An 18,914-nucleotide genomic window follows, 5' to 3' on the forward strand; every position below is an offset into this window, starting at 1 on the left:
CAGCTCTAAAATCCCCTCAGATGACCTGTCCAAAAGCGCTTCCCCTGACTCGGGAGAGGAGGCCCGAGAGGGAGACTGGTGAGAAGGGCTATGCGGTGAGATGGGACTAGGAGAGGATTCCGGCTGGGAATCTTGCCAGGGTCTTTTGCGACTACCGCTGGCTGATTCAGATGGAACAATTTGGGACCTGCTTAGCCCTGCTGAAGAGTCCAGGGGCAACTTATCAAGAACGGCCACCAGGGACTGAGACACCCTGGTGAGGTCTGCCACTGATTGAGATAGCGAGGAGGCCCAGCCAGGCATGGGGGGCTCACTCTCACCTGGGGCCGCAGATGGCTCCTGGACGGCATCAGGCTGAATTGGATTGCTACAATCCAGGCAGAGGGGAGTGGACTGGCCTGAGGGAAGTTTGCGATTGCACGAAGAACATGCAAAGTACTTGACTAAAGTGCAGGGGGGGGCGGTAGAGCGGGTACGATCAGACTTAGACATAGTGAAAAGCTGAGGTAATGCCGGAAGGTTGGGGGACAGAGGGCGGAGAAGGGTCAGTCTGCAGTGCAGAGCTACTCACGGTCCGGTGTCCCCAGAAGCGATGCTCTGCGACCTGTCAGTGGATGCAGGTCAGAGCGAAATCCGGCCGACAGACTTCCTGAAAAAAACCAGCTGGAGAAGATGCTGTCCAGTGAGGAGCTGGTGCCCGGCTAACAGGCTGGGAAAATGGCGCCGTCCTGAGAAAAAGCGTGCCTTAGGACAGGAGGGAGGGCGGAGCACCACGCAGGGTTAACGATTCACCGCCCTCTAGCCAATAACAGGCTGGGCAGGTGAAGGACAGGCGGTGGGAGGGCCTGGGAAGAGCGGGAGAGAAGCCCGCTTAGAAGAAAGGGGCGGGGGGCGTGGCCGCGACGCAGCGGTAGGCCCGAACTGAAGCCGGGGCCTAAATTAGTTGCGGCGGCCGCCTGTCAGCAGGGGGTCGGCGCGGAGGTCCGAAAAAGTGGGACGCCGCAGTCGCAAGTTGCTCCCAATGGGAAAAAACCCTGTGCTCCCTGTACCCAGAAAGGGGGGAGGGAAGGGGGGGGGATGCCCAGCAACATTGAGCTGCCTATAGCCTTGTGGCGACTGCGAGCGACCGCAGCGCCTACCCCTGTGACCATTGAAGAGGTGACCGTCGGGAATGGGCAGCCAGGTAAATAAATATGAAGCCGGGGCCTAATACTCACCCATCCACGATCCGTTACCTGTCTGAAGAAGTCTTGCGTCTCATCCAACCGACAGGCTCTGGTAGGCGAGTGGGAGGGAGACTGGCGACAAGGACCCTGGAGTCGCTGGCACGTCTTGGTGTCGGCGTCCATCTGGCTGGTCCTGCCGCGGAGAACTGCAAGGATACGGGGTGGCAGTACACGCCGTACTTGCAGACTCCATGTGGGAGTACAGATGTGACTTTTCACTCTGTATCCCTCCGTGGAACCTGAACAGGAACGACGCACGATGAGGTAGATATGGGTCTAATAAAAGACCCGTGTCCACCTCCTACTGACACTAAGCTAAACTGAGGAATTCTCTGCCGGTCGGTGGGGTGTACACTGCGGAGGAGGAGCTATCTTTTTTTGTGCATAGTGTCAGCCTCCTAGTGGCAGCAGCATACACCCAAGGTCTCTGTGTCCCCCAATAAGGCGAACGAGAAAATAAATCCATATTTTTTTTTATTACATGCACACCCTGTATACATTGCGCCACCAGCACCATCTTACAGCACCTATAAGAGGTCTATGCAGGAAACCTAATAGGTCTACTTGGAAGCCCCACTGCTTTGTCCAATTGTTTCCAAGTTTCAAACATGCTGAGGTAAATTAATAAGTCAGCGGCCATACAGAAAGCCATGTGCAGTGTACTGCCTAGCTCCCTCCACTCTTGCCACAATTTTGATCTGGCGTCTTGCAGCACCTTGGGTTGGGAGTTACAAAGGCGCCTTGGTTTGGAAACACTACTGTAAGTAAGTCTAGTTTTGACTACTTCTCTGTTATGTAAAGGGAAGGATGGGGGAGGGAATTAGGGACCAGTTGTGAGCCATTGCAAAGCGTGCCTGTCAATCTTTTAGATTCAGTGGGACATTTGAAAGCCAACAAGTCCCCTTTGCCATAAGCTCATTGCCAAAAGGATGTGTGTCAGGAAGAAACAACCCGTTATAGCGAACGTGTAAAGATATTGGGGAGTTTACACCCAGGATGCAAGACTCACCTCACTGCTTTGGGCTTGCTTCAAATTCTTCTCTGCTTTATCTACAAAGTCCTTTTCTTCAAAATACAGATAACTCTTGAATTTAATTAAGGCCTGAGTGAGAAGAAAGATCAGCAGATGTTAGGGTATGAAGGACATACGTTTCCCGTACCACAGGAGGCAATGTCTCTCCTCACCTTGTCTTTGTACGTGTCAGGCAGAGCCAGCGCAGTCTCAGTCTCGTCTGGGAGGCTGATATAAAACCCAAGCGTGTCGCCCTGTCCATAGGAATCAGAATAGTGTTTCCCGATGGACTGATGGAATCTGGTTCCTTTCTTGCTGCGCCAGGAATAGCTGAACTTGTCATAACCTAATGGAGCCTGGAGATTACCTACACGTAAAAAAAAAAAAAAGGTTTCTGCATTTGCATTTGTCACCATTTTCCGAGACCCGAAATGCTCTAATTTTTTGGGATCTGGGGCTGGGTGAGGACTTATTTTTTGCTCCCTGAGCTGATGTTTTATTGATACAATTTTGGGGTACATATGTGGTGCTTTGATCGCAGTCATTGCATTTTATTGCAATATTGATGCAAGCAAAACAATCTAATTCTGGCATTTTGAGCTTTTATTTCCTTTTCTCATTAATTTACTTTATATTTTGTTAGATCAGACATTTCTGAACGCAGCGATACCAAATGTGTATTTTTTTTTTATCTCTAATAGGGCAAAAGGGGTGTGATTTGAACTTGTATTCTTTTTTTATACTTTAAATTTTTACTTTATTTAATAGTCCCCTAAGGAGACGTGAAGCTGCAATCGTCCAATTGCCTGTGCTATACATAGCAGGGCTTTATGCTGCATGTTTCCCCAGATCTATTCCTTTTTCTAGACAAACCGTACCTAGAGCCTGTGACCAGCCGAGCCGGGCAGCAGTATCTGGTGGCATATCATCAATAAAAATCTCAAAATACCAGGCTCCTTTCCTCACGCCGTGGGATGCCCGCACCATGGAATATCCCTTCTCTCCCAAAACAGTAAGGCGATCATCAGAGATCTTTAACTGGGGAGCTGAAAAAGAAAAAAATTAAAGAAATATATTATTCATTGATAACTTCGCGATGACATAACAGAAGGAAAGCATGCTGGTTGGTGGTAAAGTTTACAATAAACCTATAAAATGGTCACATTAATAAAACTGACAAAAAACATATGTCATAGTCTGATTACATGACATGGATATTGCACAGGAAGCCTCCTCACCTCGGTCGTGCAAGGCAAGCAGCACCCTCTCGTATAGGCAGGCTCTGTACAAGTCTCCTGGAATAGGTTTTCCAGCCCAACAGTCCAATTCAAGTTTCTCGGGGTCAGGTGCATGTGGGTCAGGTTCTGCCAGGATGTATCTGTACCCATCCTTATTGAATGGGTGCTCTAACGGGTAGCCGTGAGGAGGCAGGCGCTGGGCCGCAAACAGTGGATCACTGAAAAGGGAATTACAGCACGTTAATCACATGCATAGAACGTTGTTTGAGAAAAATAAGGCTGCACTTACACGTCACAGAAAGCCCAAAGTAAAGGCCCCGTCTCACATAGCGAGATCGCTGATGCGTCACCGATTTTGTGACGCAACAGCGATCTCGCCTGCGATCTTACTACATGTGACACATAGCGGCGACCGCCCTCCCCCCTGCTGGATAACGCTGATCGTGCTAGAATGTCCTGGGCCATTTTTTCATCGTCGGCGTCCCGCTGGCCAGCATGCATCGCTGTGTTTGACGCAGACGAGCGACCTCGGCGACGCAGAACTCAGGGACGCAGGCTGGAATCGTTCAAAATAGTTGCTGTGTGACAACGCATCAACGATCCTTACCAGGTCGCATCGTTGTCGGGATCGCTGGTGCGTCGCTATGTGAAATGGGATCCTAAGTGATGAGTCAGAGATGAAAATCTGCACATCTGATGGTCTGGGGAGGCAAAGCCTTGTCCTAGCCAGTGGTAAACTGACTGCTGTTAGTGGCTCTAAGGATTTTATCCTAGTATCTGTCACACCCACACGTGTTCAGAGCCATTGTCAGACCTTACACTGGTGTAGTGAGCCACGGACTCCTCCTGGTTCAGAACAATGCCGGTATCCTATACAGCTTAGTCTAAGAAACATTACTATTACATTACCCCCTTCCCAACATCTGCTAGACATGGACAACATAAAAAATATATTACGTGGCCACTTCCTGTACGAGCCCATTACCTTCTGGTTCTTTTGGTTGCATTGGAAGAACTGCTATCCTGCTGCTTGCGCTTGGCACCTCTACCTTTCGCAGAGCTGGCCGCTGCGGCTCCTGAGTACAGACAGAAGCAATATGAAGATGATATCTGGCATAGCCTCTCTATATTACACCCATGTTCTGCTGGAGAGGCAGGGTTAAATTCTGCCAGTCTCGTTTTTACATCAAAAATGCTCAATGTGCGTGTACCTGGCCCCTGTATCTGCGTACCCAATCAGCTCAGCCCCAGTGCGGCGGATTCCCGGGCCTCTCAGGCTACCCCTAGATGCATACGGTGAAGCAGTAGTCCTGATACAAATTCTCTCAGATTGTCCGATGATTTCGACATGAGCAGTGATATACATTTCAGGAGCAAGGATATAGTATATTGGACCACAAATTGTCTGAGAAAGGTTGCAACCATCGCAGATGATGGAAGAGATGCACGGTCTTTGATGGCACTTCTGTCAGATACATGAATGAAGCATAATGAAGTAAAACCAGAGGGTCACCTCAAACAAAACATTCTGACTGCGTATAGCAAACAATGTAGTCACCACGTGCATAGGGATTAACCGTCCCAGTATACAAGTCTGTACGTAGCGAGTGGCGGATGCTACGACAGTGTAAAAGGAAGAAGCTTAGTGCCGCCCTCACAATGATTATTACTTCATGACCATATTAGTCTAACCCCAGGGAGCGTTAGCGTTACTGGCCTGCAGAATGAAGGTGCCCCAGTTGTGGTGTCAACTTTGTAGTCTTTTCCTGAACAACGGTGATTGCATATCCACTGTGCAGGGTAACCGCATCACTGCACAGATAGTCGGCAGGAGTGCCGCTGTGCATGAAAAAAAAAAAAAAAAAGAGGGATTTTTGGTACTCACCATAAAATCTCTCTTTCTTGGAGCCTTCATTGGGTGACACAGGTAACCATGGGTGTATGCTGCTGTCGCTAGGAGGCGGGACACTTCGCAAAAAAGAAAAATAGCTCCCCCTCAGCAGTATATACCCACCGAGAGGCACAAAGCCCTTCACCTTAAGCTAGGTGTCTGTAGGAGGCAGACCTGGAGCTGCTACTTTTCAGGTTCCCTGTTTGTGTTTATTAACCTTTTCCCTTTGTCTTTCAGGTTCTTCTTTTAAGGGTAATAGGTTGCAATTTCTCACCGTTTTCCCGTATTTATGCGACAGAGCAGTGTGGTGTCACACACATCTCCCACTCTCAGGCCTGCAGGCAGGACCTAATCCCCTGTGACCATTACGGGCGTTTCAGGGTGACTCCTGGTGGCCGGTCCTTTGCCTTTTCCCCACCTCACCACTCTCAGAGAAAGCTGAGAGGAAGACTGTGGTCACCAGAGGTGGCCTCCCCCCCTTTTTGTAAGAGGTTGATGCTGTCTTCTGCACTGTCTGGAGACGGCGTCGGAATTTGGATCCCGGATTCCAGTGACCCTCTCCCACCCGAGGGTTAATGATGTGATCCTCATCGCTGCCGACACTCCCACAGATGTGCTTCAATACTCTCCAACAGCGACCAGGAATAAGTGACGTACTGAGAGGAACACCACAGCCCCTGTACATTGTTTTGTGTCTAGTGGCAAGTAGCGCAGTTTATATCCCAATTCAAGTGAAGAGGAGATAAAGTGCAGTACCCAGCAGGGACCACCATTTGTGCTGCTGCGGTTTTCTACTCAGTATACAGCGTGCATCTGGTCATTGCTGGAATAGATTTCAGCTGATCAGTAGTAGTACCGGGCGTTGGACCCCCAACTAATCTCATATTGAGAAGCGATCTTAGGGATAGGTTGTCATTCGTTATGTCCCTAACAACTTCTTTAAAAGGGGAGCCTGTCACATCAAAAATGGCTATTAACCTGCAGATATGTGGTTAATCATCCAAAATTTGTGCAGCTGCTGCACTAAAATCCCAGCAGCAAGGAGGAAAGAGGGATTTTTGTGTACGCACCGTAAAATACTTTTCTCCGAGCCAATCATTGGGGACACAGACCATGGGTGTATGATGCTGCCACTAGCAGGCTGACACCAAGTAATACAAAGAAAGTTAGCTCCTCCTCTGCAGTATAGGCCCTCATGCTGGTTACCAGAGAACCAGTTCAATGTAAAAGCAGTAGAAGATCAACAAAAACATATAAGTCTAACATGTCAATCTACAGGACAAGCACAGAACCATTAACAGGGTGGGTGCTGTGTCCCCCAATGATTGGCTCGGAGAAAAGGATATTACAGTGAGTACACAAAAATCCCTATTTCTCCTTCACCTCATTGGGCGACACAGGACCATGGGACGTCCTAAAGCAGAACCTGGGTCGGAAATGCAAAATAATAGATTAAACACCACATACCATCTGTCTAAAGATTCGCTATCACTGTCTGCAGAATCCGTCTGCCCAGGACCGCATCTGCTGAGGCCTGAATGTGGGCATTGTAAAGATTCAAGAATGTGTGCAGGCTGGACCAGGTCACTGCTTTGCAAACCTGTTCCACCGACATCTGGTGCCGAATGGCCCAAGAAGCGCCCACCGACCGAGTGTAGTGTGCCTTGATCCCCGCTGGGATAGGCTTGCCTCTGACACGGTAAGATTCCTGAATAGCCGAGCGAATCCACCTGGCTATTGTCAACTTTGAAGAGGCTAGTCCCTTCCTGTGGCCCTCGGGAGCACAAACAGCGTGTCCGTCTGACAAAATGTTGCCGTCCGTGAAACATACCTTCTGAGAGTTCTCACAAGATCCAGAGTGTGAAGAGCCTACTCCACACGATGTACCGCATCATTGGGGAACACAGACCATGGGACGTCCCAAAGCAGTCCCTGGGTGGGGACAATGTAACAGATCAGTCCGCCTGTCAAGACTCACATCTGCGGAAGTCTGTATGTGAATATGATCGTGCTTCAAGAATGTGTGCAGACTGGTGCCTAATGGCCCAAGAATTCCCTATCGACCTAGTCGAGCGTGCCCCGATCCCTGTTGGGATAGGCTGGCCTCTGACGTAGGACTCCCGGAAGGAGAAACGAATCTACCTGGCGATCATAGTCGATAAAGCGGCTAAACCCTTCCTGTGACCATCAGGAAGCCTGAATAAAGCGTCCGACCTTCAGAAGGATGCCGTCCTCGATAAGTACCTTCTGAGAGCTCACACTTCGTCCACAGTATGGAGAACCTGTTCCACTTTGTGGAAGTCCGATACCACACTGGCAACAAGGGGCGAGAACAGCCTGAGGACAACCTTGCTTTGATGGAAATAAGGAAAGATGTCGGAAAGACACAGCGAGCCCTCTGAAAAGTCGCCTGAATGACATGACCACAAAAGAAAAAAAAAAAAAAGTGTGACCTTCCATGACCATAAGGTCAGTCCGGATCAAAAAGGAGTCTCCTGTAAGACCCCCAGGACCAGTTAAGGTCTCAAAAATCCAGCAGTATGCGATAGGGAAGTATCACGAGATATTCCCTGCGTGAAAGACCTTACTTGCAGATTTATTGCAATAAAGCCGATAAGGCAAATCTGGATTTTCAGCGAACTGAGCACCAGGCCTGAATCCAGATTGTTTTGAAGGAAAAAAGGGGGAGGTATCCGTGATCCCTGCCCCAGGCAAAATGTGTGCTGAGGAAGCCATACAGCAATAGTCGCTCACAACTCTTTGTAAGAGTCCCGCCTGGGTCAGAACTCGAGTACTTTGGCGTTCAATCTGTAAGCCATGAGATCTACATCCGAGTGCCCTAAGGAAGACAGATTTGTTGGAAGACTTCTGGATGAAGTTCCCACTTGCCTGAGGAAGTCTGTAGCCCCGTTTCCCACTCCTGGGATAAGCCCTGCTGAGATCACCAAAATTCGGATGGGGGGGGGGCCCCCCGCCAGAAGTGGAGCTGCTGTAGGGTTAGTCATCGCTCGGATCTCTAGAACGATGATCGGGAGTCTGGGAGCCAGAGTTAGCCGGCGGCCTTGAGTAGTGTGGTAAAGACTGGCCATTGGTAGGCACTACTAAAATTAAACTGGGAAAAAAAAATAAAAAAAAAAAAAAAAATCTCCCCTCTAGTTGAGGAAGGAGCTTAAGTCCACTAGCTGAGAGCAAGTCCGACCCGCAGACAAGCGGTGCGAAGGGGACTGCTTCCATTGCCGCCACCATTTTTTTCCAGAACCCTCATAGCAACTCGGATGGAATGAGGGGACGAGGGACACGGCGCAAGCTTCCTGCTGGAGGACCAAGGCCTTGTCTCGAGGGAGAAGTACCAACCCTCTGGAGGTGTCCAGGAAGATCCTCATAAAGCATAACCGCTGGGCTGGAAGTGGGGAAGACTTTCTTAGGCTTAACAGCCAGCCCAGGCAAGACAGGGTATCGCAAGTGATACATAAAGACTCAGCACAGTTCTGGAAGTACGGTCCCTTGACTAGAAAATCGTCCAGATAGGACAGGACGACCAGGCCCAGGGAGTGCAAGATGGACATGACAGCTGCCATGACCCTTGTGTAAACTCTATGGGAGCGGTAGCAAGACCGAAGGGCAAAGGACTGAACTGAAAATGCTGTTAGCGAATGGCGAAGCGCAGAAATCTTTGGTGAGGGGAAACAAAATTGGAATGTGGAGGTGAGCATCCCGAATGACGATGGATGTGAGAAACTTCACCTTTTCCCGTTGAGGTAATAACCAAACGGAGGAATTCCATCCAAAAAAGACGGATCTTAATAAACTTGTTAGAAATTTGAGGTCCAGGAGCGGTCCTTTGTTCCGGCGTGGGGAACACCCTTGATTGGGAGGAAGTAGAGGGCCAGCCTGGATTGGTTCCAACTTCTCACCGAATAACCGACCACTCTGGTAAGGGAGATAAGTTGGAGACTGTTTTGGATGCAGAGTCCGCTTTCCATTTTCTGAGCCATAATGCCCTTCTGATTGTAATGGCATTCGCTGCTGACAGCGCCGCGTAACTAGTCGCATCCAAAGGGGAGTGGACCCATAGTCTCACTCAAGAGAATTGATTGGCTAGTTGGCTAGTTGTGCTGCCTTCGGGAGAAGGTTACTGTTCCCAGTTGGGATACTGGAGGGTCTACTACAGGAGATTTGGCTCAAACTTCCTTCCTTCAGATCCTTTTTTTTTTACACGTACCCAGATAAGTTGCCGGGTGGTGGAATGTGCAGTTGTATCCAACAGGTCAGGATAAACCCTCTCTTGCTGTCGCTGCTGTCTTTGAACAGTGCAGAGTTAAGGTGATGAACCCTCGATCCACCATCCCTTTAACATGGAGGTGGAGAGGGACCGTCCGCCACCTTGCATCATCCGCTAAACAGTGGTGATGCAGTGGGGACTGCGGATGCCAAAAGGAGGGTGCCTCTGTACATTCACGGCGTTCAAGCCCCCAGGTGGACAAGGTTAGTTGTCCAGAAATGTCCTGGCTGCAGAAGAGGATACATAGAGGCGACACTGTGCTCGTCTGTTGATGGTGTGGGGAGATCGGGGCCCTTTAAGGGACCAGTTGCCCGTAAAAAATCAGCTCAGGCTTGGCATCCCACGTAGCAGGGGTGGATACATGGAGGCGACAATCCAAGTGCACGCCTGTTGCCTGAAAAAGAATACCGCGCTTCAGGAGGTTTCTGCTGATTGAGTGGCTTATCCGGACGCTACCGTCCAGGTGAATGCAAATGTACCATGAGGGAGTTTAGTAGTCTTGAAGGACACTGTGATCCGGAGCAGAACCAGAGTTCTTGTGAACCTACAGAGACTGGTTGATTGCCTCAATAATTGAAACCACTGTTTTCCGGAAAACTGTCAAAACCAGATCAAGTAACCCTCCGAATAATACACAGAATCATGTTCACTACACACCTCTGGTGAGAGAGTAAGGAGCGGTGCTTGCAGATGCCAAGGCACATGATAGCTCACTGACTGTTTTCTAGACGCCTGCACGTTTCTAGAATGCTTGCAGCCCCTGCTAGCCGACGACGCCCTTATATGAAAGGAACCATCTACCTCAGTCATGGGAGCTGCCCAATCTTCAGAGGGATTCAATTGCTTTGGCCAGAGAGGCCATGGATTGTGAGGCTGTGTGCACACGCTGCGGATTTTGCTGCGGTGTACAGTACCATGATTCCCTATGGGAATCAAAAACCGCAGTGCAGACGGTGCAGAATTTTCCGCGCGGATTATCTGCGGTTTTCAATCCGCAGAAAGAATTGACATTCCCCTGCGGTTTGCCATCTCCGCTATTGAGATGAAAAACCGCAGGGCAAAACCGCAGAACAATCCGCAGGTATTTTGACCTGCGGATTTTACAAAATCCGCGCGGATGAATCCGCACCTAATCCGCAGCGTGTGCACACAGCCTGACAGTGACAAAGCCCACTTAAGGGGACTAGGTACACTGGACTCAGTGACAGTTGAGGGCTCCTGAGTGTACTAGGGGTCATCAGCATCATTTGGGATCACAGGTGTCACGGAGCGGAGTAGTTTGTACTCTGCAGGGAATGCTAGAGGTACAGTATATACCAACTCAGCTGTACGTCATCGTAGTTCTGCAAAGTTGTGCAGCAGAACACTTTGTCTAAAAAGAGGATCTCACCGCAGATCAGCAGGAAGGGATGTGTCACTTCAAGAGGCTTCCAACCAGTGAAGGATTTATCCGGTCGCTCCCTGTACCAAGTAACTAGCACGAAAGTCCAGGAGAAAGGCATAAGATCTATACGGGCGTTTAGTCCTCTTAAAGGGACACTGCATGATCCAGAGCAGAACCGGAGTCCTCGTCAACCTCCAAAGACTGGTTGACATGGTTACTGAAGCTCTGGCGAGACCAGATTCAAGGAAACATCCTATTCATACTCGGAACTTTGATCGCTACAGATCCCAGGTGCGGGAGAGCGACAGACTGCACTCACGGACGCCAACGGATGACATACTACGGATCCGTTTTGTAGACGCATGTGCAGTTCTTGTAGACTGCTCCCGTGTAGGGGATGAACCATCTACAACAGTCATGGGAACGCTCCTATCCCGAGAGGGATTCAATTGCCTCAACCATGGAATGCATGGAAATCCCATTCAGGGGGGCTAGCCACACTGGGCAGCATGAGGGGGTACGTCGAGGCGACACTCCGCGTTCCCGCCTGTTGTAGGTTTGGGGAGAGCGGAGCCCTTAAGGGATCCATCGTCCTGTGTAATCTAGAGTGGATGAACCCTCCCAAGCGGTTGGCGACCGTCCTGGCCGATAGAGAAGGGACTGTATTGCTTTGGTCAGTGGCGCCATGAACTGCAACGGCAACGAAGCCTGCTCAGGGGGGCTAGAAACACTTGTTTCGGTAGCGGCGGCGGGCTCCTGCGCAAAAAGTGTCCATTCTTATCACCTGGGCCTACTAGAGTGTTAAGAGCCATTAAGACCATTATGTAATTCACAGGGTCCAGTGGCATCCATAGATTCAAAGGTCCACCGCAAAAAGGGCCAATGTGGACTGATGTGTCTGCTGCAGGGTCATGCTCTTATCCAGGTCCTGTTCCTCAGATCCGCTGTGCCCCTTTTAAAAAACGCCACCGGTACATTCTCACCGCAGATCCTTGCCTGGCGCCGTGTCACGTCCTGCAAAGCCGTCACCCCTGTGCAAACTGGCCGGGTGGACCAAGATGGCCGAGGGAGTTGCAGAGGCAGCAAAGTCTTGCAGTGAGCTAGAAGAGCCAGATCGGGGGGAGGGGCCACGGCTGCAATATCAAGTGGGTGGAGCTTCATGGATTGCTCCATGAATAGGCCCAAGCCAGGGCCTAAATTTCTACGGCCGGCGGGAGAGTTGCCCCGGGGGAGGGGGACGCTGCATGGGAGCGCCGAAAACCCTGCTGCATGAGCCCATCGCCGACTTCCCTTACCAGCGGTGCGCGTCCCAGCATGGAGCCGCCGTGGATGATCAGGCTACAGCGTGGACGGTGATGCCATATACCCACTCTAAGGTCAGAGAAGAGGGGAAGTACCATCCGCATTTCCGCCAACGCCGCTGTACATCACAGGCGATGGAGAGGGAGCCACATGGGCGCAGAGTTTAGACTTTGTCGATGCCACGTGGACGGTGCAAGGAGCCCTCCATCCACCATCCCCTTGTCTGGGAGGTTGAGAGGGACCGTCCGCCTCCTTCCATCACCGCTGTTCTATCAGTGGTGATCCACTGGGGGCCGCACGGACGCCATGGATACCTCTGTACATTCCAGGGGTTCACTCCCCTAGGATGGGGACAGGGCTGTAGCTTGGCTTCAGAAGGGGGTACATGGAGGCGATACTCCATGTTCCCGCCTGTTGTTGGGATTGGGAAGATCGGACCCTTGAAAGGATCCGTCGCCGCAGTCTGGAAAAAGTAGTAAAAAGTAAATAGATGTCAAAAATAAAAAACTACGGTCTGAAGACCAGAGTGCCTCGTACGGACACTAAGCAAGAACTGGTTCACTGGGAGCCAGTGTGAAGGTGTATACTGCAGAGGAGGAGCTAACTTTCTTTGTATTACTTAGTGTCAGCATCATACATCCATGGTCCTGTGTCCCCCAATGAGGCAAAGGAGAAATTAAACTTTTATATTATATAAACACATTCAGAATAACAATGAAGCTTTTATAGAGCTCTTAACTCTTAAATATTATGTCACCTAAATACAAGCAGTACAAAGAGATATCGCTCACCATTTAAGCCACCTCCACCGGACACTGCGTTGCTCTGCCGCTGGTTATCATAAGCCGGCCCTACATTCGCCAAGTCCTAGAACAAAGAGAGTTCACTATAGCACCATATGTGGCAAATGTGTTTTTAATGCATAAGGACAGCGACTCTACTGTTCGAAGTGTAAAACCACAGATGATCGGCAGATATAGAGAAGCTGCGGCGACAAAAAGATGGCTGTGACGGGGACATGAGAAGCCGGTCTACGGTCTGCTTTATGGAGCTAAATGAGGGAAAATGTCAGCTTTGTAACCATAGTCACCTGGTCGAGCAGGCCAAATTTTGGATAATCCTCCTCTGGATCCTTGCTCCCTGGATCTGGATGCTCCTTTACTAAAAACACGTCCCGTTCTTTAGTCTGAAATTTTAAAAAAGTCACAGAATAAAAACTATATTATATAAATCTACACATAAAAGGCCAATTGTCCACATACACTGGGCAAGTTAGTGATTGGCTACAACACGCCTTTGGTCGCTGTATTGCGATGTTACGTCAAACTAGATTGAGAGCGATTGTCACAACTTAGGCCTGTTTCACACATCAGTTTTTGTCCATCAGTCAAAATCCGCCGTTTTGCAAAAAACCCGGATCCGCCATTTTTTTTGGCGGATCCGTTTTTTTCCCCATTGAGTTGCATTACCGGCAGATCTTGGACGGATGGCCATCCGTTTTTTTGCAGATCCGCCAAAATTTTGACGTCCGCCGACATGACCGAATGGACCATGCAACGTTTTTTCGGGCGGCAGGATCCGCACTTCTCACTGCGCATGGCTGAAAGACTTCACTCAGCCGGAAATTTAACCCTAAACTCTGTTCTGCCGGCTGGAAAATCAATCTCTCTCTCCCCCCCCCCAGGCAGCGGTTCCTTTAAAATTCTTCCTTCCACGGATCCGTTAACGGTGACAAACGTTGTGGTCAGTTCAGGAACGGATCCGCTATCCGCCATTTTAGCGGATTTTGACTGAACACAAAAACTGATGTGTGAAACAGGCCTAAGTGCAACAACGATATACAAGTCATATACCGTATTTTTCGCTTTATAAGACGCTCCGGATTATAAGACGCACCACAATTTTTGAGGAGAAAAATAAGAAAAAAATATTTTTTAATAAAATGGTGGTGCCTCTTATAATCCTTGCATCTTATTGCTTACCGGGGTTGGTGGCTGCGGTGTAGAGGGGTCCCAGGCTCGCTGCTGGAGGAGGCAGGCGTGGAGTGATGCTGCAGGCCGCATTCAGGGATGAGGGGGGGCTCCGATGTGTGCTGTTGCTGCTGCAGAGTCTTGTGCTGGTGTCAGGTTTCTCCACTTGTCCGGCGGTTGGAGGCCGGTGCTGCGGGTGCTCCGGTGCGGCGTTGTGTGCCCATCGATGCCCGGGGCTCTGCCGACATTGTTCGACAGACCAGAGCCCCAGCATTTCCTTGGTTCCCTGTATATGTGCGCTGAAGTGCCGGTAAAAAAAAAAAATGGCCGCCGGCGCGTGCGCAGATGGGATCTCGGGACCAGTTCTCGAGAGATGAGATCTGAAATCTCATCTCTCGAGAGCTGGGTCCCGAGATCCCATCTGCGCACGCGCGGCGGCCATTTTTTTGCAGGCACCACCGCGCGCACACAGGGAACCCAGGGAAAATGGCCGCCGGCGCGTGCGCAGATGGGATCTCGGGACCCACCTCTCGAGAGATGAGATTTCAAATCTCATCTCTCGAGAACTGGGTCCCGAGATCCCATCTGCGCACGCGCCGGCGGCCATCTTTTTACCGCACACAGGGAACTGAGGAAATGCCGAGGCTCTGGCCTGTCGCACAATGTTGGCAGAGCCCCGGGCATCGACGGGCACACAACGCGGCACCGGACACACCCGCAGCAGCGGCCAGCAATCGCCACACGCCCCCGATCACAGCCTAGGTAAGGCATGTCCGCTTTGTAAGACGCACCCCTGTTTTCCCCCTAAATTTTGGGGAAAAAAAAGTGCGTCTTACAAAGCGGAAAATACGGTATATAACACAGCAGGCTTTGATTTCTTGTGATCACGATTCGGGTTGTGATCTGAAGGCGTTCACTTTAACCCCTTAATGACCGGAGCTTTTTTCTGTTTTGCATTTTTGTTTTTTGCTTCCCTTCTTCCCAGAGCCATAACTCTTTTACTTTCCAGTCAATATGGCCATGTGAGGGCTTATTTTTTGCAGGACAAGTTGTACTTATGAACGACACCATTGGTTTTACCATGTTGTGTACGCGAAAACGGGCAAAAAATTCCAAGTGCGGTAAAATTGCAATAAAAAAAAAGCGCAATCCCACACTTGTTTCTTGTTTTGGCTTTTTTGCTAGGTTCACTAAATGCTAAAACTGACATTCAATTGATTCTCCAGGTCATTACGAGTTCATAGAAACCAAACATGTCTAGGTTCTTTTTTTATGTAAGTGGTGAAAAAAGTTCCAAAGTTTGCTTAAAAAAAAAAATTGTGCTATGTTCCGAGACCCATAGCGTCTTCATTTTTCGTGATCTCGGGTTGGGCGAGTGCTTATTTTTTGCGTGCCGAGCTGATGTTTTTAATGATGCCACCATTGTGCAGATACATTCGCCTGTTATTGCATTTTAATTTGTCGCCGTGACCAAAAAAACGTAATTCAGGAGTTTCGATTTTCTTTCTCACTACGCTGTTTAGCTATCAGGTTAAACCTTTTTTTATTGATAGGTCGGGCAATTCTGAATGGGGCGATACCTAATGTGTGTGATTTGTTTTTTATTGCTTCATTTTGAATGAGGCGAAGGGGGGGGGGGGGGGTGACTTGAACTTTTTTTTTTTTTTTATATTTTTAAAACTACTTTTTTTTCGCTTAACCTTTGGCATGCTTCAATAGCCTCCATGGAAGGCTAGAAGCTGCCATAGCTTGATCGCCTCTGCTACATACAGACGATGCTCAGATCGCCTGTATGTAGTAAAATTACTGCATTGCTATGAGCGCCGACCACAGGGTGGCGATCATATCAATCCGGCATCAACAACCATAGAGGTCTCAAGGAGACCTCTGGCTGTTATGCCGATGCACAGGGGTCAGCGCATTTCCGGCTGGATGGCTAGGAGCACTTGTTAAATGTCGCAGTCAAGAGTTTTGGTGGATCGTGGGTGGATCGCAATTCCACCAGCGCCTATTGCGGGGACATGTCAACTGTTCAAAACAGCAGACATGTTCCAGCTTTGATGCAGGCTCACCGCCGGAGCCCAAATAAAAGCAGGGGTGCTGCCATCGGACATACTATTCCATCCGATGCCAGAAAGGGGTTAATTATGATGCAACATGCAATGAGACATACTGTGCGGCCAAGGTAGTCGTGTAGTCCCAGCCTTAAGCCCTCATACACAGTGGACTAACGTTAGCCGAACCTGCCGATATTGACGGATTTGGCAGATAGTGTGAGCACTCTGGACAGATGATTGTCAGGGGGAGTTAAGGATCGGGCATTTCCAATTTCACATGTCAGACAGTGGCTCTATCAAAGAGAACAATGGGAGTTTTCAGCTGGCTAAGCGCCCCTGTCTATGGGAGACCTGGGCAAGGAAGGTGGTGACCGTCTGATTGCCTGAACCATAGGTTGCATGTATGAGGTGGCTTTAGGCGCACAACAGATCCCCTTTTTACTCCACTGTTGACACGTACCATAGTCTTCACAATACTGTTTGGCCAGGTCATCTTTCCTGGCCGTTGTCGAGTAGTCAGACTCTCCCAATACTTATCAATGAAAGGTATAATGTCCTATAGGAGACAGGAAACAAGTCACAATTAAGTTTATAAATAGTTTTCTTTCATCATCTGCTACAGATTTTCCAGCTATAAATCTTCTCCATTTCCCCCGCTCTTTTTGAGGTTTATCTGAACTCCCATATTTCACTGCTCTATGGTAAGAATTTAGCTTTACGTCTAATTTGATAATAATGTTTATTATGTTCCTAAATCAAAAAAAAAAAAAAAAAGAGGGAGGGGACAGTCGCATTGGATACTTCAGCACACAAGGTGATCATTGAAAGGGATCAGTAAAAATATTAACACCCAAAATAAACCAGCCTCATTGTAATATTCTTCGTAGATGTGACCCCTGCACTTATATGAGGAGATATACGAGGGCACAGGGAACAGGAAATGCCAACGTCACCTTGTCTTTGGAAAACATAGTTTTAGGGTGTTCATCCTGGTTTCGGGAATGCCATGTTAAGTTGGCCAAAGTGGTAAGACACATTTCCTTCAAGTCTACAAAACAAAGTTTCAGTAAAATTAGATATTAAGACCTCTAACAATCTAATGTTAAAGACCTATACCAAAAAAAGGAGATTTTTGTGTACTCACCGTAAAATCTCTTTCTCTTAGCCTCTAATTGGGGACACAGAACCATGGGTGTTATGCTGCTGTCCACTAGGAGGCGACACTATGCATAATCTGAAAAAGATTAACTATGGCTCCTCCTCTGCAGTATACACCCCTGGACGGCGTCAGCCTTCTCCAGTTTTGTGCAAAAGAATTAGGAGGAACATAACAGAATCAACATAACCATGCCTGTTATAAGGCCACTATGTACGAACTCAAAGAACAATATGAGAACTCAACCATAACAACGGCCCATAAGGGCAACAGGGTGGGAGCTGTGTCCCCCAATTAGAGGCTAAGAGATTTTACAGTGAGTACACAAAAATCTCCTTTACTCTGTCGCCTCATTGGGGGACACAGAACCATGGGACGTCCCAAAGCAGTCCCTGGGTGGGAAGCAATGGACGAATATTGTGCTGACAGGCCCCTAAACTAGGAGCACCGCCGCCTGCAGAACCCATCTACCCAGGCTCGCGTCCGCTGAGGACTGGGTATGAACTCTGTGGTGTTTCGCAAACGTGTGTAGGCTAGTCCAAGTGGACGCCTTACACATCTGTTGTGCCGAAGCCTGGTGCCGAATGGCCCAGGAGGCCCCTACCGCCCGCGTAGAGTGTGCCGTGATACTGGCCGGAAGGGGAGAATTGTTAAGGCGGTAAGCCTCTTGTATGGTGGACTTGATCCACCTGGCAAGGGTAGCTTTGGAAGCCGGCAGATCCTTGCAAACGCCTTCCTGAAGAAGGAAAAAGGAATCAGACTTCCAGAAGGGCGCAGTCCTAGACACGTATATACGCAATGCCCTGACGAGGTCAAGCGTATGCAGCGCCTTCTCCACTCTATGAACCGGAACCGGGCAAAGGGATGGCAGTGAAATTTCCTCATTGAGGTGGAAGTTGGACACAACCTTCGGAAGAAAGGATGGGACTGTACGGAGAATCACCTTGTCCTGGTGAAAGGCTAGGAAGGGCGGTCTGCAGGAGAATGCTGACAATTCAGACACCCTGCGTAGCGAGGTGATTGCCACCAGAAAAACCACCTTCTATGATAGAATGCGGAGTGGGACTTCCTTAAGGGGTTCGAAAGGTGGTGCTTGCAATGCTGTCAGGACCAGGTTGAGGTCTCACGTTTCCAGTGGACGCTTGTAAGGGGGGGAACTAATTGGGAAACTCCTTGGAGAAAAGTCCTTACTTGCGGCTAGTTAGCAATGCGCCTCTGGAAAAGCACTGAGAGCGCTGACACCTGGCTCTTAAGCGAGCCTAGGGATAGCCTGGCGTCCAGGCCCGATTGAAAAAAACCAAGTACCTTTGGGAGGGAATAAAGGGAGTGGAATCTGGCCGTGAGATTCGCACCAGGTAAAGAAAGCTCTCCAGGTACGGTAATAAATCTTGGCGGA

General features: G+C 49.3%; 1 protein-coding gene across 7 annotated transcripts in view; it reads right to left on the reverse strand.

Moving 5' to 3' along the window:
* The window catches only part of ASH2L (ASH2 like, histone lysine methyltransferase complex subunit), a 90,976-nt gene that overhangs the window by 56,357 nt on the left and 15,705 nt on the right, over nucleotides 1–18,914 (reverse strand). For all 7 annotated transcript variants that reach the window (XR_012234689.1, XR_012234686.1, XR_012234688.1 and 4 more), the window contains exons 5-13: nucleotides 17,316–17,410; nucleotides 16,823–16,918; nucleotides 13,426–13,521; nucleotides 13,127–13,202; nucleotides 4,462–4,552; nucleotides 3,477–3,694; nucleotides 3,117–3,284; nucleotides 2,412–2,605; nucleotides 2,236–2,328 (exon numbers count right to left, since the gene is read on the reverse strand). Coding sequence is in view for 3 of the 7 variants with exons in the window: in XM_073588808.1 (XP_073444909.1) it covers nucleotides 2,236–2,328; nucleotides 2,412–2,605; nucleotides 3,117–3,284; nucleotides 3,477–3,694; nucleotides 4,462–4,552; nucleotides 13,127–13,202; nucleotides 13,426–13,521; nucleotides 16,823–16,918; nucleotides 17,316–17,410 (1,127 nt within the window). In the remaining 4 variants the exon portion in view is untranslated. The remainder of the gene's footprint in view (nucleotides 1–2,235; nucleotides 2,329–2,411; nucleotides 2,606–3,116; nucleotides 3,285–3,476; nucleotides 3,695–4,461; nucleotides 4,553–13,126; nucleotides 13,203–13,425; nucleotides 13,522–16,822; nucleotides 16,919–17,315; nucleotides 17,411–18,914) is intronic.

The sequence above is a fragment of the Dendrobates tinctorius genome, unplaced genomic scaffold (assembly GCF_039654945.1).
Source record: "Dendrobates tinctorius isolate UK_male_01 unplaced genomic scaffold, ASM3965494v1 ptg000104l, whole genome shotgun sequence".
Lineage (NCBI taxonomy): Eukaryota > Metazoa > Chordata > Amphibia > Anura > Dendrobatidae > Dendrobates > Dendrobates tinctorius.